The sequence below is a fragment of the Sus scrofa genome, chromosome 13 (genome assembly GCF_054392235.1).
Source record: "Sus scrofa isolate SSC_HxYL_T2T_F1_AM1 chromosome 13, Sscrofa_HxYL_maternal_Yorkshire_Landrace_v2.0, whole genome shotgun sequence".
In the NCBI taxonomy this organism is placed as follows: domain Eukaryota; kingdom Metazoa; phylum Chordata; class Mammalia; order Artiodactyla; family Suidae; genus Sus; species Sus scrofa.
The window spans coordinates 160,784,400-160,810,680 of record NC_139395.1 but is presented as its reverse complement, the minus strand read 5'-3'; the positions used below and the strand labels follow the sequence as shown (position 1 = coordinate 160,810,680).

Here is a 26,281-nt window from a genome sequence, read left to right as displayed (position 1 = left end):
TTACATTCAGAATTGAAAGTGGTAACATTGCTACTGACTTTATAAAAATAAAATGTTCATACTATGAACTGTTGAATGCCAAAAAACTAGTTAACCTAAATGAAATGGACAGATACCTTAAAAATACAAACTATTGAACTGACTCAAGAAGAAATAGAAAATCTGAATAGACCTATAACAAAGAGATTGAATTATTAATCAAAAATCTGCCTATGGAGAAAAGCTCAGGCCCAGATGGCTTCACTGGTGAATTCTGCCAAGTTAACCCCAATCTTTCACAAAGTATTCCGAAAAATAAAAGAGGAGCACATACTTCCCAACTCATTCTATAAAGCCAGTATTATCTTGATACGAAAACCAAAGAACAGCACAAGAAACTACAGATCATTATTTATGTTCATTGTGTCTATGAATGTAGATACAGAAATTCTCAACAAAATATTAGCAAACCAAAATCAGCAACATATAAAAAGATTACATGCCATGATTTATACAATATTATTCAACATATGAAAACAAATCAATGGAATACACTGTAGTAGACTAGAGGACAAAAAACATGATCATCTAAGTCAGTATAGAAAAAAATATTTGACAAAATCCAACATTCTTTTATAGTGAAAAAAGCAAAATAAGCTAAGTTCAGGAGGAAATATCAACATGATAAACTTAATGATATACTGCTTTCCACAGTGGTTGCACTGATTTACATCCCCACCAACAGTGTAACAAACTGAAGAATAAAAACCATATGATCCTCTCAATAGATGCAGAAAAAGCCTTTGACAGAATCCAACACCCATTTCTGATAAAAACCTTTCAGAAAGTGGGTATAGAAGGAATCTACCTCAACATAATAAAGGTCATATATGACAAACCCAGAGTTAACATCATTCTCAATGGTGAAAAGCTGAAAGAATACCCACTGAGGTCAGGAACAAGACAAGGAAGTCTGCTCTTGCCACTGCTATTCAACATAGTTTTGGAAGTCCTAGCCATGGCAATAAGAGAAGAAAAAGAAATAAAAAGAATCCATAGCAACCTCATGTAACCTTAATTTTTCTCCTTCGAGTCTATATCGCCAAGTATAGTCATATTGGGAGTTAGAACTTCAGCCTGTGAATTTGAGGGGATACAATTCGGTTTGTGACTTTGGAGGATTTGCACTTCTTGATGTTAATGTTTACTACCAAGCTGCAATAATCAAGACAGTAAACCTTCTGGCAGAAGTTTAGACGTATAGATTAAAGACATAGAATTGAGAGTCTTGAAATAAAATCTTACAATTGTCAATCATAAACTGATTTTTAACAATGGTGCCAAAGCAAATCAGTGGGGAAAGAATAGTCTTTTCACCAAATGGTGCTGAAATAGCAAAACAGCAACATGCATAAGAATGAATTTTAACCCATGCTTCATATCACAGACAAAAATTAACTCGAAATGAATCATAGACTTAAATGCAAGGTCTAAAAGTATAAAACTCTCAGAAGTAATTGTAGGTGGATATCCTCATGACCTTTGGATTCAACAGTGATTTCTTAGATATAACATTGAAAGCTCAAGTGACATAAGAAAAAACAGATTCATTGGACTTCATCAAAATTAAAAACTTTTGGAGTTCCCTTGTGGTGCGGTGGGTTAAGGATCAGATGTTGGCAGTCTAGTGGCTCGGATGGCTGCTGTGGCATGGGTTTGATCCCTGGCCCAGAAACTTGCACATGCCATTTGTGCAGAAAAAAAATTTAAAAACCTTTGTGCTTGAAGGGGTCCATCAAGAGAGGGAAAAGACAACTAACTCATGGATTGGGAGAATATACGTGCAAGTTATATATTTGATAAGGTATCTGTAGCTAGACTATATAAAGAACTCTTACAACTCAATAAGAAAAAGACAAATAGTCAATTTAAAATTGGGCAACGTATTTGAATAGTAATTTCTCCAAAAAAGATATACAAACGACTAAGTGCATGCAAAGATGCTTAGTGTCATTAGCCGTTAGAGAAATTTAAACCAAAACCATAATGTGATAGGGAGTTCCCGTCGTGGCTCACTGGTAATGAACCTGACTAAGATCCATGAGGATGCAGGTTCAAGCCTTGGCCTTGCTCGGTGGGTTAAGGATCCAGCCTTGCCATGAGTCGTGGTGTGGTCACAGATGAGGCTCAGATCGTGTGTTGCTGTGGCTGTGGTATAGGCAGGCAGCTGTAGCTTCAATTTGACCCTTAGCCTGGGAACTTTCATATGCCACAGGTGTGGCCCTAAAAGGCAAAAAAAAAAAAAAAACCAAAACCAAAACCAAAACCAAACCATAATGAGATACCACTTCACACCCACCAGCATGGCAAAGTTAAGAAGACAGACCTTAACAAATATTGAAGATGCGGAAAAACTAGAGCCCTCATGCATTGCTGGTGGCATTGCAAAACTGAAAAATTTAACAAGCAGTTTGGCAATTTCTCACAATGTTGAACATAGAGCTACCATATGACCCAGCAGTTCCATTTCTAGGTTTGTATGCAAGAGAATTGAAACTGTATGTTCACACAAAAACTTCCATATGAACATAGCATATGTTCACACAAAAACTTGCACACAAATATTCATAGCATTATTCATAGTGACTCCAAAATGGAAACATCAACAGATGAAAGTATACATACAAATATACAAAGTGCATATTCATACAATGGAATATTATTCAGCAATAAACAGGACTGAGGTACCGATGCTTGTTACAACATGGGTAAGCCTTGAAACATAATGCTATGTGGAAGTAGTCAGTCCCAAAAGAAAACATGTTGCTTGTTTCTATTATTATATTGTCCAGAATAGGCAAAAATATGGAAACTGAAAATAAATTTATTGCCAGGGGAGGGAGGAGTGAGGAATGACTGCTAATGAATTTAGGTATCTTTGGAGGTTGATGAAAAATATTCTAAAATTAGTAGTGATAGTTGTACAACTCAGGGTGTGTGGAAAACTACTGAATTGTATGCTTTTAGAAAAGAGAATTTTATGGTATGTAGATTACAGCTCAATAAAACTCTTATTTGGAGTTCCCTCATGGCGAGAGCCTACATTGTCACTGCAGCAGCTCTGGTTACAGCTGTGGCACCATGTTTGATTCTGGCCTAGGAATTTCTGCATGCTTCAGGTGTGGCCAGAAAAAACAACAACAACAGCAAAACTCTTATTTCAAAAAAAAAAAAAAAATGGAGAGTAGAGATTTCCAGGTGATAAAAAAAAGTCTCCTTCTTTGCAGCAGGAGATTAAATCCTGCTGGTGAGAACTTTACCTCCTCTCCCACCCAGTCCCCAGCTAAGCCCCTCACTGGAGTGGACAGATTTAGTTTTGCCTGCGCTCTTAGGGTTGAATGGCTTCCGAATTATTGCACTTGCAGACAGCTACTGAGGTCTGGGTTTTTCAAACAGTGTTCCACTCGAATGTTTTCACTTTCCAGGATTGCTGGGGAACTCCAAGTGACCTAGAAATAGGGAGATGGAGGAGAGAGAGGAGAGAAGCAGGTGAGAGTGGGGGAGCTTGCCAAGCACAGCCCCTCCTCTCTCCTAAGGGAACTGACAAGGTTGGCAGCAGGGTAGGGCAGCCCCAAGGCCAAGCTTCCCCCACCCCCTTGAGTCTTTCTTGGTGTTTGGGTCCCCAGTTATCCCCAGAGCCCCACACCCATGCTCCTGACCTAGGACACGCTCAGGGTGGCGGCCAGGATCCAGTGGTCCATGGTGGCCACCTTTGAGAGCACAGAGTGACTCCATTAAGGCATATGGCGTGTGCTCGCAACTCTACTGTGCCCTCTCAGATCTTGTCTAAGGAAGCTTCTGCACCACAGGCCCACTTTGTTCAGATGCATTGTCATAATTACAGTAGGCTGCTCTTGCTTCTGGGGCTGAAAACTCTAATGATGCCCTGGGGACAAGACTAACCCCACCCCCAAATATACCAAGTTTTTTTCAAGTGCTCTGTGAATCCCCAGCTACATTCCCTCAATCCAGCCTATGTTTGGCTATACCCTGAATGTGTGTGTCCTCTCAGATCACTTTTGTGCTTATCACTCACTTGAGTAAGTTGGAATGCATCCTCAGGAAAACACATCTCCAGGGTAGTGATAAAGTTCAAGCTTATAGATGAGATGAAGGAGAAAGAAAGATTTGAAATCTAATGAAAAAAGAAAAGAAGGTTTTTGAAGTGAGAGAAAGAGGGAATTCCAGGATATTTATGAGACTACCATAGCCAAGAAATGCTTCCTCCGCTGGCTGGGAGTAAAATCTAACTCTCTTTGAAAAGATGCTGATGTCACCTGTGTTCTTGACATGTACACCATTTTTATCACCATCTTTACTGTAGTTATAACCTTTCAAATCTTTGGATTCTCTTTGGTTATCTTTAACATTGAACATGCAACTCTATTTCAAGTGAACACTTTCTCTCATTTTAATAAATAGAAATTCTGCTCTATACTACAATAAAAATCAACATTTGTATGTCTACTGTATATGAAGTACTATACAGAACTTAATGAAAGTTGAAGGTGAAACCCCAGTTTGTTTTTTTTCTTTGTCTTACAGCCACACCTGCAGCATACGGAAGTTCCTGGGCTAGGGGTCAAGTTGGAGCTGTACCTGCATGCCTACACCATAGCCTCAGCGACACTGGATTCAAGCCACATCTGCAACCTACGCTGCAGCTTGTAGCAATGCCAGATCCTTAACCAGTTGAATGAGGTCAGAGATTGAACCTGCATCCTCATGGAGACTATGTCAGGTTCTTAACCCATGGAGCCACAGTGGAACCTCCAAGATCTCAGTTTTAAATTTGTCCTAATTGAAATTTTAAATACCAGAAAAGGAATTAGAAAACAAAATCAATAACAAAACTCCCCTTCCTAAGGTCTCCTTGTGATCTTTGAAGAATAGTGGTTTTTTGTTTTTGTTTTTGTTTTCTTGCTTTTTATGGCCGCATCCACAGCAGTATATGGAAGTTCCTAGGCTAGGGGTCAAATCAGAGCTGTAATTACTTGCCTACGCTACAGCCACAGCAATGCAGATCTGAGCCGCATCTGAAACCTACACCACAGCTCACGTAACACAAGATTCTTAAACTACTGAGTGAGGCCAGGTATCGAGTACACATCCTTGTGGGTACTAGTTGGGTTCATTACCTCTGAACCATAATGGGAACTCCCCCCGCTTTTTTTTTTTTTAACATACTAATATCTATAACAGCAATAGTAACTTCTACTTATGAAGTGTTAGGTGCAAGGCATAGTGCTAGGAACTTGGTGTAGCCTTAGTATTATCTGTAATTTTACAAGCCTCAGTTCAGTTGTCTTCTAATTTATTTTATTTTTATTAAATTATCATTGATTTACCATGTCATGTCAATTTCTGCTGTACAGCAGAGTGACCCAGTCATACATATATAAGTACATTCCCTTTCATATGTTATCTTCCCTCATGGTCAATCCCAAGAGACTGGATATAGTTTCCTACTCTATACACTAGATAGGACCTCATTGCTTATCCATTCTAAATGTAGTTGTTTGTATCTACTAACCCCACACTCCAAGTCCATCCCACTCCCTCCCTCCTCCTCCTTGGCAACCACTAGTCTGTTCTCCATGTCTGTGAGTCTGTTTCAGTTTTGTAGATAGGTTCATTTGTGCCATATTTTAGATTCCACAAGTAAGTGATATCATATGGTATTTGTCTTTCTCTTTCTGATTTATTGCACTTAGTATGAGAATCTCTAGTTGCATCCATGTTGCTGCAAATGGCTCTAGTTTTTTAAAGTGATAGATTGATAGATGATTTTGATTAGATTTCTTGATCTTATTGTTATACTATTTTTGGAAAGAGAAGGAATGGAATTCCTGTTGTGGCTCAGTGGGTTAAGGACCCAGCATTGTCTCTGTGAGGATACCGGTTCCATCCCTGGCCTCACTCAGTGGGTTAAGGATCCAGCATTGCTGCAAGCTGGCATAGGTTGTGGACAGGGCTTGGATCTGACATTGCTGTGACTGTGGTTTAGGCCATCAGCTGCAGCTCTGATTCGACCCTGGCCCAGGAACTTCCACCTGCTGCATCTGTGGCCATAGAAAGAAAAAAAAAAGAAGGAAAAAAACAAAATCCATAAAATAAACAGCCTAACTATAAAAAGTTCTAGGAAACAACACAAGTGATTTGAGTAATACATTTTGTATATATTTAAAATATTTTTAGACAATTTAAGTTCATAATATTATATTCATGTCTACAGGTAATTAGGGAATTTGAGAATAAAAGTAAATGTAGGAGTTCCCGTCGTGGCGCAGTGGTTAACGAATCCGACTAGGAACCATGAGGTTTCGGGTTGGGTGCCTGCCCTTGCTCAGTGGGTTAACGATCTGGCGTTGCCGTGAGCTGTGGTGTAGGTTGCGGACGCGGCTCGGATCCCGCGTTGCTGTGGCTCTGGCGTAGGCCGGTGGCTGCAGCTCCGATTCAACCCCTGGCCTGGGAACCTCCATATGCCGTGGGAGCGGCCCAAGAAATAGCAACAAAAACAACAACAACAACAACAAAAAAGACAAAAAGACAAAAAAAAAAAAAAAGTAAATGTATATCCCTTTTACTTACTTCTTGCATTAAAAATTGTTAAAAACAGAAAAAATTAATCCAGATAAAAGATTATTCTGCTAAGATTAAGACAACAGAATGATTTTAAATATGTGTGTGTATTTATTTACTTCTCCAGTAAAATAAATCCATGAAATGAGAAAAAAAGCTAAAGGCAAATATGGTGCCTTTGAGAAAGAATGCTTTTAAAAGTATGTATTTTTTATTCATAAGGTTCTTCTGATGCATTGCTTCAGAAAGGACAGTTTTTGTTTGTTTGTTTGTTTTATTTTTGTCTTTTCTAGGGCCAGACCCGAGGCATGTGGAGGTTCCCAGACTAGGGGTCTAACTGGAACTGTAGCCGCTGGCCTATGCCAGAGCAAAAGCAATGTGGAATCCGAGCCGCATCTGTGACCTACACCACAGCTCACGGAAATGCCAGATCCTTAACCACTGAGCAAGGCCAGGGATTGAACCCGCAACATCATGGTTCCTAGTTGGGTTCGTTAACCGCTGAGCCACAGCAGGAACTCCCGGAAAGGACAGTTTATTTCAGATATTTGACTTAGCATCCCATTAAGTCTTCAGTGTTTAGTTGTGTTTAAACTGTCACTGTGGCCATTTATGCTGTAACTGATAGCACTTCAGCGTAGTTCACCACCTCTGAGTTTAGCCCCCTTCCTGCCAATAGCACATTGAATATTTGGGATATGTGGATCCAGAAGACAGTGGCAGAATCATTCTTGGATATAAATAATTCATATTTTCTGTCTTTTGTAAAGAACCTCAGTTTAAGTCCCTAAGCCTTTCCTCTCTCTATCCCTCCACTATTTGGGTGAGTTTAAGCTCCTCTTCCTTCCATGTTTTGTACTAGGCCAGACAGTCTTGCCACCTTTTTAAAAAAATTTTTTCTGTGCAGATATATTTTTGCTTTTTAGGTCTGCACCTATGGCATATGGAAGTTTGCAGACTGGGGTTTGAATCAGCTGCATCTGCTGGCCTATGCCACAGCCACAGCAATGTGGGATCTGAGGCAGGTCTGTGACCTACACCACAGCTCACGGCAGCAACGCTGGATCCTTAACCCACTGAGCGAGGCCAGGGATCAAACCTGCATCCTTACAGACATCATGTCCGGTTCTTAACCTGCTGAGTCACAATGGGAACTCCTTGCCACCTGTTTAATATGGTCCACAAAAGAGGAGTAGTTGTACATTTATATTTCATATATGAAATTCACATTTCAGGTCCATGAATAAAATTTTGTTGAAAAACAGCCATACTCTATGTGTTGTGTATGGTCAGTTTCACACTACAGTGGCAGAGTTGGGTAGTGCAACAAAGACAGAATGGGCTACAGAACCTGAAATATTTACTCTGTGGTCTTTAACACAAACAGTTTTTCAAGCTCTGAACAATATTGAGACCAATTTATCTTCTTTTTTAAAAAATATATACATGCTAACATTAGCTTCTTGCTTAATACACATTATCTTTGGAATAAAAAATCTAAAATTTTATATAGGGACCCTATCTATGCTCTGGCCCAAGCCCTCCACTCCAGCCTCATTAATACTTTTATGTTTCTGTGTTATTATTGTATTATTAGATTTATTTAGGATTACTGACACTCATAATATAGCAGGGTGTGTATAGAATTAAATTTTTCTTTTAGCACTATTTTTCTCTCAAAGAGATAGTAACAGTCTCTCTTGCCAGTACACAAGGGGCTACTGGGAAGCTAGCTCTCCTTGGAAATTTAAGAGTACATATTGAGAATGAATATTTAAATCCAAGGCCTAATAGAGCAGAAATCTGCATTCATTTTAAATTCTTTTTTTGTTTTGTTTTTTCTTTGTATGGTCACACCAACAGCATATGGAAGTTCCCAGGCAATGCTGGGTCCTTAATCCACTAAGTGAGGCCAGGGATCAAACCTGTGTCCTCATGGATACTAGTCAGGTTCGTTACTGCTGAGTCACAATGGAACTCCCTCATTTTAAATTCTAAGACTTAGGAGTTCCTGTCATGGCTCAGCAGAAATGAATCTGACTAGTGAGGACACAGGTTTGATCCCTGGCATTGCTCAGTGGGTTAAGGATCCAATGTTGCTGTGAGCTGTGGTGTGAGATGCAGATGCAGCTTGGATCTGGCATTGCTGTGGCTGTGGTGTAGGCCATTGGCTACAGCTCTAATTCAGCCCCTAACCTGGGCACCTCCATATGCCACGGGTACGGCCCTGAAAAGACAGAATAAAAATAAAAGGTTGAAAAAAAATAAATTTTAAGGCTTAAAGAAACAGAATGGCTTTCAGTCTTACTCCCAAAGAACAGGAGGAGGGAGCATGTGTCAGAATTAGGGATGAACTAGGGAAGAGAGAGGAGTTTTTTCAGTATATACAGACCCACCATCTCCAAATTCTGATACATGTCATTCCAGCTTCTGTTTTGGGAATCTCTAATTGAAGGATGACAGAAGAGTATCTTATTCCTCAAGTGGGTTGGGGAAAAAAGGGTTTAAAACGATTGATTATATTAGTATATAAGAAGAAAGAATATGTTGGTCAGGGCTTGGCCCAACTTAGCCAAGAACTTCGGCCTGAGGACAGAAAAACAGAGTCCCAGAGGCAGACTTTGATCACTAGAGAAATGTGCAGAGTTGGGACAGAAATGAATCATCAGGCTGCACCAGTGTCACAGTAGTTTATCCCTTAAAACTGTCTACCTTTGCTCTGGCTTCATGCTTATCATGCCCATTTCTGATTACTATCTGCTTTCCCATGCATTTGGGCCCCTGGATGGTAGGATGAATGAATTCTGATGACTAGGAAGGACCACCCCCTACTAGGCTTTAGTATATGTACTACAGAGCACGTATATGCAGCTGTTGAGTATGGCTTAAGTCAGATGCTCTGAGTGCACCTCTCAGATGTCAGCAGTGCTTGAGTCCGTTCTCCAAATAGTGATTAGTTTATCAAGTGTCACCTTTGAGACCTTTTGGAAGAGTGTCATCTAGCTTCCACCTGCAGACTCCTCAGCCTTATCAAATCCTCTACACTTCCTTATGCCTCTCTCCAGTGCTTGCTCCTTTTAGAATTACTTGGAAATCTAGAAGTTTTCCAGTTAGTGAGTGCTATAAATCTAATAAATGCAACATTCAAGCCTACCCAAAGAAAATAACTGCAAAATTACTATGTTAGTCACATTTCCTATAGAATCGCCTGGCAGTGTAGAAGTATTTACAGTCTTATAGCGTTCCCTCTTTTCTTCCCTTTCTGGTTGGCAGGACTCCTCCACCTATTTTCCAGTGGGGTCAGGGAAGTATATCTCCTCCCGCTCAGTCACCCAAGCCAGAAACCTGGTGCATCCTTGTTTCTCGGCCAGGATGTCCGTGGATCATCAAGACCTTCACCATTTCTAGCCTAAACCATTACAGGGGCTCCTAAAGATCACCTTTTTAACACTCCAATCTGTCCTTTAGGTTGCTTACAAAGAAGTAGTCGTTTTAAAGTGTATCTTTTAAAAACACATGTCTGAGAGTTCCCGTCGTGGCTCAGTGGTTAACGAACCCAACTAGTAACCATGAGGTTGCAGGTTTGATCCCCAGCCTCACTCCATGGGTTAGGGATCCAGTGTTGCTGTGAGCTGTGGTGTATGTCACAGACATGGCTCGGATCCCATTCCTCGTTGCTGTGGCTATGGTGTAGGCTGGCAGCTACAGCTATGATTCAGCCCTTAGCCTGGGAACCTCCATATGCCGTGGGTGTGGCCCTAAAAAGAAAAAAGACCAAAAAAAAAAAAAGCAACACAAGTCTGAACTTGTTCCTTTTCTATGTGAAACTAGTAGGCGGCTTTATATCTACATAAAATCATCAAAAGTTTCTTTTTTTAACAAATAAAGTTTGATTTATGGTGTTGTGCTAATTTCTGCTGTACAGCCAAGTGACCCAGTCATATATATATATATATATATATATACACACATATACATTCTGTTTCTCATATTATCTTCTACCATTTATATTTAGCAGGGCATACAGGTGCTTCAAGTGAAGCACTTTGCCCTCCCCCAGTGAGTCTTTCCTTCTTCTTCCTTATGTCCCCTCTCTCTGCCCGCCTTCTGCCCTCCCTGGTCGTGGTGAATTGGCTCACCAGACTGCTTCTCTCCTCTGCACACTTGCATTTGACATTCATGAACTCACCTTACTTGATATTTCAGCAGCATTTCGCATTACAGCAAACTCCCTCTGTTTTGAAACATCTCCTTTCCTTGATTTCTGTACCATGCTTTCTGAACTTTTCCTCTCCCTCTCTTGTATTTCTGTCCTTATTTTTTGCTGGGCACTCCTCTTGCACTCAGCCTTTGCATGTCAGGCATTCATGGGGCCTAGTCTTGTGTTCTGTTTTCCTTCTTAAACCTACTGAGTTTAGCTCTCATCTGTATTCAGTGGTTTACTATAAGGAACTTTTTTATTTAGCAAAAGTATGTAAAAATCATTTATAGTACAGTTAACATAGATTTTTCTCATGGCTGTCTCGTTACTGTGGCAGAGTAAGGACATCTATCTGTGGTTTCAGTCAGAACAGCCATAGCATGTCAGGAGCACTGGTTTTTAGGGAGTGGAAGCTAGCCCCACAATGTGTTCTTTTTAGTTTGAGTGAGTGGTATTCTCTGGTGTCACTTGAGGCCCTCATTCTGCTGTTGTATAATATTAGATTTTAGCAACTCCCCAGAAGGATGATCCCTGTAGTTCATCAAGTAGCGTTTGACATGTCCACACACCTTACTAAATTAAATGGACCAGCTAGGTAGAAATAAGGGCAAGATTTGATTTTTCACTTAAAAGAAAATTTTTCCTCTGGGATATAAATTAGAACTGGTAGATGAGACTCTCCATAGTGCTTATTATAGTCCAGGTCCCTTCCAGGAAATTATTCTGAATAAAGTAAAAAATATTCTTAAAGAATTACTGAGTAATCAAGATGTAAATGTATCAGTGATGAAAGATGTGCTGAGTACATATTGGAATTTCTTCGCCTGAATAGCTTGTTCTTCCGGCCGTTCCTTCACATTCCATTTCCAGTACTCAAGAGATCTAATCCTTGATAGATAAAGGGTTAATGCAGGTGTCTGATGGGGACATCGGTACTGAAGAAATGGTGTTTGAAGATGTGATGACATTGCCGGGGTCGAATAGGAAGGATTGGTGTGGAGAAAAGAATTTAATCCTTAATATATTTAATTTAAAAATGAGATTAAAATAATGTTGCAATAGGCATTTTACATAATTGAGCATAAGCAAGATATTTTCATTTGTGTTTTCTTGTTTCTAATCAGTGTATAGAACAGAAGGAATTGGGAACTGTCCCTTTAATGAAACCCTGTTTACCTACCCTCTTCTAGTAGGAGTGGCTTAGGAACCTGTAGAGTGAGGTATAACTTCTAATTCTCCATTCTCACGGGCAGCCTTGGAAAGAGTGCTGGTACTACAAACCAGGAAGTGACAAAAAATGTGCTTTAAATTACAGTAGAGCTTGTCTTTTATAAGGAAAAGCTTCTCATGACAAAACCAGAAGATTGAGGCATCGATTTTACCTAGTTGTCATTAAATGTTTGCAGCTCTGCTGCAGATAAAGACCTTGAAGTGTACATAGAATATAGAATTTTCTGGGCCAGAAATTGATCTGACTTTTGAGGCTTATCTGATTACTGCTTGATTCTCGTCTTTATTTTGCACAAGGGCTCAGCAGGCTGAACGGGGAGCCTCCCTCCCCATTGTTTGCAGGTAGGTGGTCAGCCTTTGTTTAAAATTTAGATTGTTTTTTAAGGTTACTTAACCCTGGTTCTGCTGCTGATTATTGAAAGAAATATGAATATCAATCTGGGTGTATATTTTAATGTTTGAATATTTGGCATGGCTATAAATAACCATTTTTTGTGACTTCTAGCCAACTTTGCAGAAAAAGTCATTTTTTAACAAATGAGCAAATCTATAAGACAGTGAATTAAATGTTGTATTTTGTTATTAACTTTATGTATTTATATTTAATTAATAGATTAAAAAGTATATTGAAATTACTCTTTTAACTCTCTGATAGTTATTTGCTAGTATATTGAAAACATTTACGTAGTCAAATAAGACTGTATTTTTGCTGTTACTATTTTACTTATAAATTTTATTTCTTTCACTCTTAGAAAGCTGAGTGTTTATCATTGTTTAATCTACTTACTTTAGTTTGTTTTTCGAATAGTTTGATACCTGTTATTTCAGAAAAGTTTTTATGAAAGGTTAATCTTCCACAAATGTATTGGAATAGTGCGTGTTTCTCTTTATAAAGTTAACTGTGCATTTATGACACTAAAAGTGTCTCAAAGATAATATCTTTGGAATATTGAATTAATTACTAGTATGATCTAACTGCTATTGTAGGGAAGAAAAGTTCACAAATGGCTCTTCTGGAGTGGGAGTCAGAAAAAGAAATGTGTGGAATTACCTTTAGGATCAAGGACGTGGTTCCTTAATTTTTCTACTACTAGTGATCCTTTTTGGTTTTCTTCTGTGGACATTATACTTCAAAAGACTTTTTTGTCCACCAAATAAGAGGTGTGTATTTAAATAATAAAATGTTAAAACATTGTTTCTTAGGCGAACCTTATTTCCAATGAGAGTTTCTTATCAGCTTGAGATAACCACTCTACCTTAATCTAATTCGATCCCAGACAAAGAGGCTTGAGGTAACTGGATATTTTCGACTTTTTGAAATACTAATATCTGAAGTTTCATCAGCTACTCTTGTGGAATCCTAGTCATCTGGGAACTAACAGACTAAAGTGCAGAAATTTTGTTCTTAGTATCTTTGGGGTTCCATGAAATGTAATGAAGGTCATCTAGTGTAATGTAACAAACAAAAATACCAATGCTACTTGACAGGAGAAACAAGGAGCAAGAAAAAAGGAAGTGTGGTATTTGTTGTTGGGAATGTCAGGGAGGAATTCAAAGCATCTGCATGTTTCTCTCTATATTTATCCCTACTAGTCCCCACTTAAAATATTTACTCCAATTAGGCTGATAAACTATTAACTGACTTCAAAACAAATGTTACCTGCATTTTTCATGTTTATTCTGTTATTTTTATGTAGGTTCCCTCTCAAAATTTGTTCATTTCTCCATGTCCTCCATTTATGTCCTTCATTCAGCTCAACTGAAGACCCTTCTCCAATGTGACGTGTTATGTGATCACCTTAATCATCTACAGTGACATTTCTTTCCTTTAGCTTTCTATATCATGTTGATTCTACTGGTACTTTAGCATATAATAGCATTATAATTTGTCATACTTAACTTTTACCTAAAAGTCATTCCTATGTTTCTTCAACTGTATTGTTTATTTTTATAAGCATCATTTTTATCCTCCTTAGTACCTAATGCAGTGATACACATTTGGTAGGTTCTAAATAAATATCTGTTGAATGAATAAGGGAAGTAAAAAATAGTGCCAAAAATTGCTTGGTGTTATTCTGCCTCCCTCTATTTTGCTTAATCATGTTATTAACCATCTATAATGTTTATAAAATTCAGATCATTAGTTATCATACTGTCATTGATTTCATTTTCCTTTGTAACACATGGTTTTTTTTTTTATTAGATTGTTTAACATTGATATGATACCTGCGAAGAAAGAACAAGCAGGACTTTGTTAAAAATAAATCAAAAGAAATATTCTGAACTCCAACATCTTGCATTTTATGTTTTAGGAAAATATAATTTAAAGTTTTGCTGATACATGATGTTTTTTTGTTTGTTTTGGTTTTTGTCTTTTTTAGGATTGCACCCACTGCATATGGAAGTTCTCAAGCTAGAGGTTGAATCGGAGCCTCAGCCACCGGCCTGTGCCACAGCCACAGCAACTTGGAATCCGAGCTGCATCTGTGTCCTACACATGGTCATGGCAACACCGGATCCTTAACCCACTGAGCAAGGCCAGGGATTGAACTCGTGTCCTCATGGATACCAGTGGGGTTCACTACTTCTGAGCCATGATGGGAGCTCTGAGGTTTTAAATATAGTTAAAATATTCAGAAACACTGTGGATTAACAAGAGTGGTTCTGAATTAGCAATTAGAACTCTGAATGGTGATCCAGTCTTCCTGGTAGACTGGTTGGATTGCAAATTAATAACCAGAAACTGTGAACAAGTTTTTTGTTTTATTTTTTTGCTTTTTCTAGGGTCACACCTATGTCATATGGAAGTTCCCAGGCTATGGGTCGAATCAGAGCTGCAGCTGCTGGTTTATGCCACAGTCACAGCAACACCAGATCCGAGCTTCATCTGCAACCTACACCACAGCTTATGGCAACGCTGGATCCTTAACTGACAGAGCAAGGCCAGGGATTGAACCCACATCCTCATGGATCCTAGTCAGGTTCGTTAGCTGCTGAGCCACAAAGGGAACTCCCAAGTTATTTTATAAAAAAGAAAATTTTGAATGTTTTACCTCCCATTGACAGTAGATTCTATGTTACATACTTTAAAATCATTATTTACCTGTTCCTGGTATTGATTCTGTTGGATACGTTTTGTCAACCCACTTTTTATAGATTAAAAAAACTTATGTCTAGAAAGGTCAAATAACAACCAAAGACACACACTAGTAACTGCACAACAGATCATTTTGACTTCAGAATTCATGTTTTGAATCACTATGTTATATTACGTTATGTTTTCCAATAGTCAGTGTCATCTCTCTGTCATTCTAGAGCTTGACCAGACAGGAATTCTGGCAGCTGCTCCAGCAAAACTATGGCACTGAGCTAGGCTTGACTGCTGAAGAGATGGAGAACTTGTCTCTGTCAATTGAGGATAATGAGCAGCCAAGGTACCACAAAATGTTTTGAAATGTTAAGATTTATTAATCATTAGTCAAAGCAAAATTATTTTAGACTTTACTAATTGAGGCTTTCTGTTTATTCACCCTTGGGTGAAATGTGCCTCTTGCTTTTCTGTAGTGGAATAAGTGAAAGGTGAGGACAGTGAATAGTTTGCTAAATTGGTAAGCAAATACAGGTCATATGAATAAATGTTAATTTTATAATGGTGTTACCTAGGATTTGCTTAAAGCATAGTGTTAGTAAACTTTTTTATTAAGGATCTGGGGAAGTAATTAGTGAAATATTTGTGCTTATAGATAACAATAAAGTCAATTAGCTCATAGGCATTTTGAGGGATACAAAGATAGTATGACTTTTCCTCACGGATACCGTAGCTTAGTACTTATCATGTAGTTGGCATGGCATAAATATTGAATGCATTAATGACTGAGAGGTGCTTATATACCACGGAGAATGCAAGTAATTGTAATACAAGGTTGAAAATGATGAGGGCTAAAAAAATCAATAGATAATGTAAGAAAGATTCAGAGTAGAGAGAGATTATTTTTGACTAATGGGAATTCACTTGGAAGAGTGGACATTTTTATTAACCTGGACAAAAAAAGTGCATTTTGTCCAGTAGTAATTGAGATCATAGCAATAAAAATTCCCATTGTGATGCAGCAGAAACAAATCCAACTAGGAACCATGAGGTTGCAGGTTTGAGCCCTGGCCTCACTCAGTGGGTTAAGGATCCAGTGTTGCCGTGAGGTTGTGTAGTTTGCAGACAAGTCTCGGATCTGGCATTGCTGTGGCTCTGGCATAGGCCGGCAGCTGTAACTCAGATTCCACCCCTAGCCTGGGCACCTCCGTATGCTGTAGGTGCGACACCCCCCCCAAAAAAAGAAAAAGAATAACAAAAGATAATATAAAATTTTAGAGCAAACATTATGGTAGGTAAAAGGAGCCACTCACTCTTTTCATTTATTTATATGAAATGGAGTCCAGAATCAGTAAATCCATAGAGATAGAAAGTAGATTAGTAGTTTCCAGGGATTGGAAGGAAGGCAGAATGGGCAGTGGCTGCTAATGGGCGCAGGGTTTCTTTTGGGCTGATGGAAATGTTCTAAAATTGAATCGTGATGATGGCTGTGTAACTCAGTAAACCACTGTAAATGGGCGAATTTTACAGTTTACAAAGTATATCTTAATATTGTTGTTAAAAAATTCTGTAGGAAGTGAGTTTTAAAATGGAAATCTTTTGAAGTCTCAATGGGTGTACAAAAATTTTACTCTGTCTAGGTAGTCTTCCTGTTATGCTGATCCTTTTGTATTGTGTCAGCTCAGCATTAATCTTTTATAGTCTTTTTTACATGGTTACACATGCATATTTTATTAGTTTTCTGTAAAGTTAAAATTTTCCATTGCGCTGCTCTCCTTGTGAAGTTTACCAGCCTCTCTCAGGTACTGGAGTTGGGTAGAAAAGCAGTTGACATAATGCAAGGAGCCTAGGATGGTTGTAAAGATGATCTGGTTTCTAGCCTGGGTTTTGCCACCAAGTTGGTGAGCAACCTCAGGCAAATCACTTAACCTTTCTGATCCACAGCTTATTCATTTGTGGAAGGAGGCAGTTAAACTAGATGATCTCCAAGGCCCATATCTAGGCTTTGAAGATAGAAAGAACAATGTTTTTAAATTTTTTAAATTAAAAAATTTTTAAATTTTATTTAAAATATTTTAATTTTTAAAATTTTATTTATTTATTTATTGGCAGTGGTCTACAGTGGCTTGGTGTAGGATCTCAGTTCCCAGACCAGGGATTGAACCCAGGTCATGGCAGTGCAAGTACCAAATCCCAACCATCAGGCTACCAGGGAACTCCCAAGAACAAATATTTTTGAACAATTGCTTTATATACTCTTAACGCCCAACTTTTCTTCTGGTGACTGAGTGCTTTCTAAGAAAAGATGAGACAAGTTCCTTACTCCCTCTTCTTTTTCCCATTCTTCTAAGCTCTGAGAAAAGCCTATCTGTCTCAAACCTTTATTTCTTCAGCTCTTCCATCTTCTTTCACTCTTCATTTTCAATCTTTCCTTCACTCTCCTTCCTTTTTTCTTTATTTCTCCGAAACACATCTCCATTCTTAAAATCTTCAAGTACAGGAATTCCTATTGTGGCTCAGCAGGTTAAGAATCTGACATAGTGATTGTGAAGATGCAGGTTCAATCCCTGGCCTTGCTCAGAGGGTTCCGGACCCAGTGTTGCCACAAGCTGGGCATAGGTTGCAGATGTGGCTAGGATCTGACCCCTAGCCAGGGAACTTCCATATGCTGCACGTGTGGCTGTAAAAAGAAAAACAAAAAACTCTCAAGTACAGACACTCAGCTGATTGGTGGTCTAATCTCCAGGAGCCTCAGAGTCCTGCCATTCTGCCTGGATAGGAGAGACCAGATAGTAGACCTGAGTATTATTTGGGTGGAGTAGAATAGGGTTGAAAGCCTTTTTTCAGCTTTTCTGTTTCTTTCTCAGGATAATATGGCTTAAGATGTCAGGCTGCTCCTTTATTTTAGATGTGCTTTAAGTCTAAATGTAGCAGTAATTACAGGGGAATACTACTTGCTCAATAAAGCCAAGCACTGGAAATTAGAACCATTGTGCTCCTTTTACATTTAATACATTCCCCCCTGCTTTTTTTTTTTTTTTTCCATTTCCTGAAAGAGGAAAAGCAGATCCCAAGACATCTATTGTAGTCTTGTCCCTATGACCATTTGAAAGCTCTTGCTTCAACCTTAGGAATTCCTGTTCTAAGGAATGAGAAGAGCAAGCAGGGAGGCATGGAGTGTCTGATACGTGGGCTGTGCTCAGACAGCAGGAGCTTCCTCTTCTGGGAAGGCTGTGCCATCTCAGCTGGGACTGGTCTGAAGGAAGGCGATCTAAGACTGCCTTCTGGTGCTGCCTGGTGCCCAACCCAAACACCTCCCCTGCACCTATCCAAGCTTCTTCATTGTCAACAGCTAAAATTTAAACAATGTTCTTGTGTGTGTGTGTGTGTGTGTGTGTGTGTGTGTGTGTGTGTGAGTGTGTGTGTGTGTGTGTGTGTCTTTTTAGGCCTGCACCTGCAGCACATGGAGGTTCCCAGGCCAGGGGTCGAATCAGAGCTGTAGCTGCTAGCTACAGCCACAGCAACACGGGATCCGAGCCACCTCTGTGACCTATACCACAGTTCACAGCAATGCGCCATCCTTAACCCACTGAGTGAGGCCAGGGATGGAACCTGCATCCTCGTGGATACTAGTCAGATTCGTTTCCACTGAGCCATGATGGGAACTCATAAACAATGTTCATTCTGTTAGTTGCTGCTATGACCATTTGACTTGGTTAATTTTTTGATGGTATCTGAAGTTTATAAAATCTTATATGAGCGTATTTTATTTTCAGCAGTAAAGTCAATTTGCATGTGATTTAAGGAGATAGCTTTGTTTTAAGTAAAAGCTTGTTTGTTACATCACAAAAAACTTTTGTTGTCAAAATGCTTTGTAATAGAAAAGGACCTCAGTGAAGAGACTAAATCAGTTGTTTGTATGGAAGTGACCTTGTTTATGTTTCTATGGTGTGTTTCTTACAGAAGCCCAGGAAGAAGCAGCTTCGATAACTGTGGGGAGGGAGATGAAATATTATCCAAGTCAATCAGTTTTACCCATGAATCGATCAGTCGGGTTTCAGAAACAGAGCAAATTGATGGAAATCCACCAAGTGGGGTTAGTGTATATGATACCTATTTTATTTTATTTTATTTTATTTTATTTTATTTTATTTTATTTTATTTTATTTCTGATTCTGTGATGTGTTCATCATAATGAAAGATCAAATAAAAATACAACCTACAGAATGTTTAAAAACTTAAGATGTTGAAGTTCCCGTTATGGCTCAGAAGTTACAAACCCAGTTAGTGTCCATGAGGATATGGGTTCAATCCCTGGCTTCAAGCAATGGATTGAGGTGCAGTAGCAGATGCAGCTCGGATCCCAAGTTGCTGCAGCTGTGGTGTAGGCTGGCCACTGTAGCTTCAATTTGACCCCTATCCTGAAAACTTCCACATTCCACAGGTGTGGCCCTAAGACAGCAAAACCAAAAACAAAAAATTAAGATGTCAAGCTGCTCCTTTATTTGGGAGAAGAGTTTTAAGCCCATAATACCAGAGGTTCTGTAGGGGAATAATGTGTAGCTCTTTTCAGAGCTGGATAGAGCGCAGTTACCAGACAGTTCCCTGAGCATCAATCTGTAAAGGGGATAGACATCATTAAAAATAAAATAAGGTGGAGAGATTTGTAGTTGACAGAATTATTCCCAGAGTAGATAGTGTGTGTAGTTGGGAAGAATCTGTTTTGAAGGGAAGATGATGCCCTGAGCAGCATGCTTGAGTAACAATAGGTGCTTGTTAAGCTGACTGCTAAAGCTGAGACATCCTGGAGTTCCCATCGTGGCTCAGCGGAAATGAATCTGACTAGTATGCATGAGGACACAGATTTGATCCCTGGCCTCACTTAGTGGGTTAAGGATCCGGTGCTGCCATGAGCTGTGGTATAGGTCACAGACATGGCTCGGATCCCATGTTGCTGTGGCTGTGGCATAGGTTAGTGGCTACAGTTCTCATTATACCCCTAGCCTGGGAACCTCCATATGCCATGGATGTGGCCCTAAAAAGACAAAAATAAATAAATAGATAAATAAAACAGACTTATCTAGTTAGTTATCAGGTTTCATAGTTGGTTTCTTCCTTGATTATTTTAAATATTATTATGAGCCCATCAATTTTTTTAATTTCAGTAAATTTCTATCACTTGAAGTCATTATTATTATTATTATTATTTTATACTCAGTTTGTGCCCTCTGCCAATGGGAGCCCTTTCATGTTGGCTCTTTTGTCCTTTTGAAATAATCAGTAATCTTTGATGGTTTCCTTTCTTTTTGGTACAATAACATGTCCCAGACACATTTGTATACTTTCTATCCCAGACTTAGTATCAGCCATTTTCTTAATGAGCCATAGTTCTTAGTGAAAAACGGTCCTTAGAGACCACATTCTGAGCACTAAGAGGTACAGGTTTTTTGTTTTTTTTTTTTTTTTTAATCTTTTTGTCTTTTTTGTTGTTGTTGTTGTTGTTGTTGTTGCTATTTCTTGGGCCGCTCCCGCGGCATATGGAGGTTCCCAGGCTAGGGGTCGAATCGGAGGCTGTAGCCACCGGCCTACGCCAGAGCCACAGCAACGCGGGATCCGAGCCGCGTCTGCAACCTACACCACAGCTCACGGCAACGCCGGATCGTTAACCCACTGAGCAAGGCCAGGGACCGAACCCGCAACCTCATGGTTCCTAGTCAGATTCGTTAACCACTGCGCCACGACGGGAACTCCAAGAAGTACAGGTTTTATTGTTCTGATTGAGGATGCAAGTTTGGGGCCAGAGCTGAATTTCTTGCCTTAGATCAGAGCATTGGCTTAGTTTCTACCTCTGCCACTTGCTAACTGTATGACCTTTAGTAAATTAACTTAATTACTTAATCTTTCTATGCCTTTGTTCTCTCAACTATACAATGAGGATGATCTCGCAAAGAGATTTTTTTTTTTTTTTTTTTGGTCTTTTTGCTATTTCTTGGGCCGCTCCTGTGGCATATGGAGGTTCCCAGGCCAGGGGTCCATTCAGAGCTGTAGCCACCGGCCTATGCCAGAGCCACAGCAACGCGGGATCTGAGCCACGTCTGCAACCTACACCACAGCTCATGGCAACGCCGGATCCTTAACCCACTGAGCAAGGGTAGGGACCAAACCTGCAACCTCATGGTTCCTAGTCGGATTCGTTGACCACTGCGCCACGACGGGAACTCCAGAGACTTCTAAATAAAGATTAAATGAATTAATATATGTGGAAGTCCTTTGAAGAGCCCCTAACACATCTTCAGTAATCAGTAACCATAAGGTATTATAATTGAAGCTGAATCAGTGTTGGCCAGATTTGGACCTTTTCTCACTTCTTTCATGGAGCTCTTAGTATCTCCTGTGAATAAATATTGAGGAAACATTGAAATAATGTATTTATATGAAAGGTTATCAAGGTATCATCTTGTTTCAGGCAATTTTCATGCATCTACCTCAGTCTGACTTTGCGTTGTGGATTTCATGTAAAATGTACTCAGCAAGAGACCCTTAGGAGCTTATTGCTGGTGCAGGAGAGGTGATTCTGAATGCTAATCCCTTTGTACATTCTCCCTGAGAAGACCAAACCTCTCCATTTTGGGGTGGTAACAGGACTGAGGATCTCTTACAGTTGCTTCATCCTTTTGCAAAATCTGATTTTGAGGACTGGGTTCTCAGGACTACTGCTGTTTCTTGAGTCCTTCCTACAGCCTCTTCAACAGTGCCTTCTGTGCCTGCTCTTGAGAAAGTTAACTTGATGGTTCTTGCCTCTAGTTTTGTCCCTAAAGGAAGTCATATTTTCTCTAAGGAAAGGGAATGGAATGCAGAGGAATCATTTAATGGTTTAAGATTGATTATACATTCACTGATGTTTAGTATAGATGTTTTCAAGTTATGGAGTATCAGTAATAGAGAAGTTTGGTCCTTTTTTTCCTTTTGCATGTTCAAGAGAAGTACAGTGAGATTCTCAGATGTCATAAATATCATATGTCATTTACTTTCTTTCATTGTTACTTCTAACAGAGTTGGAAATAACATTTTTTTCCAAGAAGAAAATACATTTTTCCTAAGTTATAAAATTCATACTCTTTGTAAAAACTCAGAAAATATAGAAAAGTATACAAGGAAATAAAAATTGTCCAGATGCCAACCATTCAAAGATAGCGACTGTTACTTTTCCTGTAAGTATCTGGCCATGTTCTTTATAGTAGAACTTTATCTTAATTAGAAACAATAGGAGAGGAGTTCCCATCGTAGCTCAGTGGTTAATGAATCCGACTAGGAACCATGGGGTTGCGGGTTTGATCCCTGGCCTCGCTCAGTGGGTTAAGATAAAGGATCCAGCATTGCCATAGGCCATGGTGTAGGTTGCAGACATGGCTGGGATCCCGTGTTACTGTGGCTGTGGTGTAGGCCAGCGGCTATAGCTCCAATTAGACCCCTAGTCTGGGAACCTCCATATGCCTTGGGAGTGGCCTTAGAAAAGCCAAAAAAAAAAAAAAAAAAAAGAAAAGAAGCAATAGGAGAAATATGTGTGGAAACTTACTTTACCTAGCATCTAAAAAGCCCTGGTCAGCTAAATAAGCATGTTGCTTTGTAGTATGGAACTCTCAACTTAATCAAGTCTCAATTTTAGCAGTAATCTCTGATTGCAAAGTCAGTCCTCTGACTAGGATAGTATAACCCTTTAATAAATTGTGTCTTGAGTCCCAGTTGTTATTCTGCTTTCTGAGCGGCCAGTGGAAACCTGTATCCTCCCCGGAGCTGCTTGTGTTGCTCAGTGCTGCTCAAAGATCTCATGGGGCAAGAAGTATAAGGATTTGATTTATGTGCTTTTGCTTTCTTTCATCAACTTACACACAAACAATGCAAGAAAGTACATTGCCATGTAGTTTATATTTTTCACACTGTTCTATTAAACCTAATTATAAAACTGTTCTACTTGAATACTAACATAGCAATAGCATTCATACTTTAACACCTAACATTAAATTTGTTATGGAAATGACATATCTTTATTAAGCCATTCCCAGAAAGTACAGATAGCAGTATACATTGAATATAGTTTAGTTCCTTAACAGCAAAGCCAACTGTGTTCTTGTAAGTTTGCTGTGAAATTTTCCGTTTTAATCTTTTCTCCCTCCCTGTACTCTTATGTGACTTTTCTCTATTTTTCTTTTCCTTTCCAGTTTAGTTACTGGTCTTGAGAGATGGGTGAGTTCTCTTCTTTGAGGTGATGGGGCAGGTGTTGTCTAGGGAAACTAACTGGGTTTGACTCTCTCCTTTTACCACCCCACAGTACTGACTGTTCCATTATTTTTGTCCTTTGTCCCCATTCCCTTTGACTTAATTGATTCACATGTTGTTAACTGTCTGTGAGTTCTTTTTGTATGATATTCTTCCTAAATTTATTGTTCATTAATGTGTAAGAATATGACTTTAGGATGGTCTGTATTATCTGCCAATATTTTGTGGACTAAGTAGTTCCCATTGTGGCTCAGTGGTAATGAACCCAACTAGTATCCATAAGAATGCATGTTCCATCCCTGGCCTTGCTCAGTGGGTTAAGGATCGGGCATTGCGTGAGCTATAGTGTAGGTTATTGACATGGCTTGGATCCTATGGTGCTATAGCTGTGGCGTAGGCCAGCAGCTGCAGTTCTGATTGGACCCCCAGCCTGAGAATTTACATATGCTGCAGGTGCAGGCCTAAAAAGAAAAAAAAAAATAATAATAAAATAAAAAAAATTATGGATTGAATTGTAAATGTAATGCAAACATACCAAACAAATTTTTCAAAAATAGATATTTCCAAGTGTCTTTATTAAAGAGCTCACTGTTTGCCTTTTAGGGGTTGGGGAAAGAGGAACCCCAAAGTGAAAAACAGATCAAGAGTCCTTCATTAACTTCAGAAAAGAGGTTAAGTAGAATGCCATCGAAATCACTGGACTTGAATAAAAATGAATATCTTTCTTTGGACAAAAGCAGCACTTCAGATTCTGTTGATGAAGGTAAAGAATTTCTTATAAATTTTAATCAAATTTCTGTTATGTCTTTTAATGTTTACCATTGTACTACGTATATGCAGATTGAGAATTTAGTTACATTAGGTACAATCTCACTCTATAAAAAATCAAATAGGGTGGAAGTTAATAGGAAATAGGGGAAAGGGGCTGGTAATCTAACCCATCATCTCCATTTTACAGAAGCCTGGAATTTGAAAATCTTCATCACATTTAGCTTTTAACATTCCACTCCTTAAGTCAGTGGAGATGGAGCAGGAGCACTGGAAAAGCAGATCTTTTTTTTGTTTGTTTGTTTGTTTTACCCATGACTCTTTTGTAACTGAAATTTATACCTCATAATCTTCCTCACCTGTTTTTCTCCTCCTCAATCCCCTTCTCCTCTGGCAACTACTTGCATATTCTCTGTATCTATGACTTTGTTTCTGTTGAGTTATATTTGTTCAATGTCTTGTTTTTTATATTCCACATATAGGTGAAATCATACAGTATTGGTCTTTCTCTATCTGACTTATTTCACTAAGCATGATACCCTCTAAAACCATCCATGTTGTCAAAAATAGCAAGATTTCTTTCTTTTTTATGGTTGAGTAATATTCTATCATATGTATATAGAATATATCATATATATATATATATATATATGATATCTTCTTTATCCATTTATCTCTCAGTGAACACTTAGGTTGCTTCCATATCTTAGCTATTGTAAATGATGCTGCAGTGAACATGGTGGGGTGGATATGTCTTTTAGAATATGTGTTTTCATTTTCTTCAAATAAATACCCAGGGGTAGAATTGCTGGATTGTATGGTGGTTCTATTTGTAATTTTTTGAGGAACTTATATACTGTTTTCCATAGTGTCTTCACCAATTTACATTCCCACTGACAGAGCTCAAGTGTTCCCTTTTCTCCACATTGTCACCAACACTTGTTATTGGCTATCTTTTTGATAACAACTATGCTGTTAGATGATACCACATTGTGGTTTTGATTTTCATTTCCCTGATGATTAATGATGTTGAGCATTTTTTCATGTGCCTTTTGGCCAACTAAATATCTTCTTTGGAAAAATGTCTACTCAGGTCCTCTGTCCAATTATTATTTTTTTTTTTTTTGCTTTTTAGGGCCACACTCGAGGCATATGGAAGTTCCTAGGCTCAGGATCCAATTGGAACTACAATTACTGACCTACACCACAGACACAGCAATGCGAGATCCAAGCTGCATCTGCAACCTATACCACAGCTCATGGCAATGCTGGATCCTTAACCCACTGAGCAAAGCCAGGGATCAAACTGCATCCTCATTGATCCTAGTTGGGTTTGTTAACTGCTGAGCCATGCCAGGAACGCCCTCTGTCCATTTTTTAATCAGCTGTTTCTTTTTTTGTTTTTTTGCTGTTGAGTTGTATGAGTTCATTATATATTTGGGTATTAATTCCTTATTGGATATATCATTTGTAAATACCTTCTCCCATTAGTAGGCAGCCTTTTCATTTTGATTATAATTTCCTTTGCTGTGCAAAAGCCTTTTAATTTAATATAATTCCATTTGTTTATTTTTGATTTTATTTACCTTGCCAGAGGAGACATATCCAAAAAATAAATAAATAAATACTACTAAGAAAGATGTCAAAGAATATACTGCCTATATTTTCTTTTAGAAGTTTTATGGTTTCAGGTCCTATATTTAAGTCTTTAGTACAGTTTGAATTTTAAAAAACTTTAATAAAAATCTGTATAGTGAAACACTATAATTTTACTAGTTTCTTTAACTATGAGAGAGAGAGAAAGATTTAAGAGTAGAGAATATAGTTAAAATAAAAAGCAGCTGCTTAGAGGAAGCTTTATAGCAAATTGTGTTCTCTTTCTCTAATTTAGAACCAATAACCTGGGGCTTGTCAAGGCATTTTAAGGGATCTTTTTTTTTTCTTTTTTGGTTACGCTGAGGCATAAAGTTCCTGGGCCAGAGATGAGATCCAAGCTGAGTTGTGGACCTCCCGCAACACCAGATCCTGTAACCCACTGTGCCAGGCCAGGGATTGAACCTGTGTCCTGGCGCTGCAGAGATGCTGCTGATGCCATT

At 38.8% G+C, this 26,281-nt stretch overlaps 2 protein-coding genes across 26 annotated transcripts in view; one reads left to right on the top strand and one right to left on the bottom strand.

Annotated features, from left to right (window-relative positions):
• NAA50 (N-alpha-acetyltransferase 50, NatE catalytic subunit) overlaps positions 1-26,281 on the bottom strand; it is a 574,571-nt gene that overhangs the window by 162,087 nt on the left and 386,203 nt on the right. The window lies entirely within an intron of this gene.
• The window catches only part of GRAMD1C (GRAM domain containing 1C), a 160,471-nt gene that overhangs the window by 49,917 nt on the left and 84,273 nt on the right, over positions 1-26,281 (top strand). For 14 of the 25 annotated variants that reach the window (XR_014824820.1, XR_014824819.1, XM_084991248.1 and 11 more), the window contains 3 exons: positions 15,368-15,486; positions 19,104-19,236; positions 24,021-24,180. Coding sequence is in view for 23 of the 25 variants with exons in the window: in XM_084991248.1 (XP_084847374.1) it covers positions 15,368-15,486; positions 19,104-19,236; positions 24,021-24,180 (412 nt within the window). In the remaining 2 variants the exon portion in view is untranslated. Of the gene's footprint in view, positions 1-12,061; positions 12,395-13,039; positions 13,214-13,260; positions 13,345-15,367; positions 15,487-19,103; positions 19,241-24,020; positions 24,181-26,281 lie in introns of those variants that run through there. The other 11 variants (XM_084991259.1, XM_084991262.1, XM_084991258.1 and 8 more) reach the window with 6 other exon arrangements.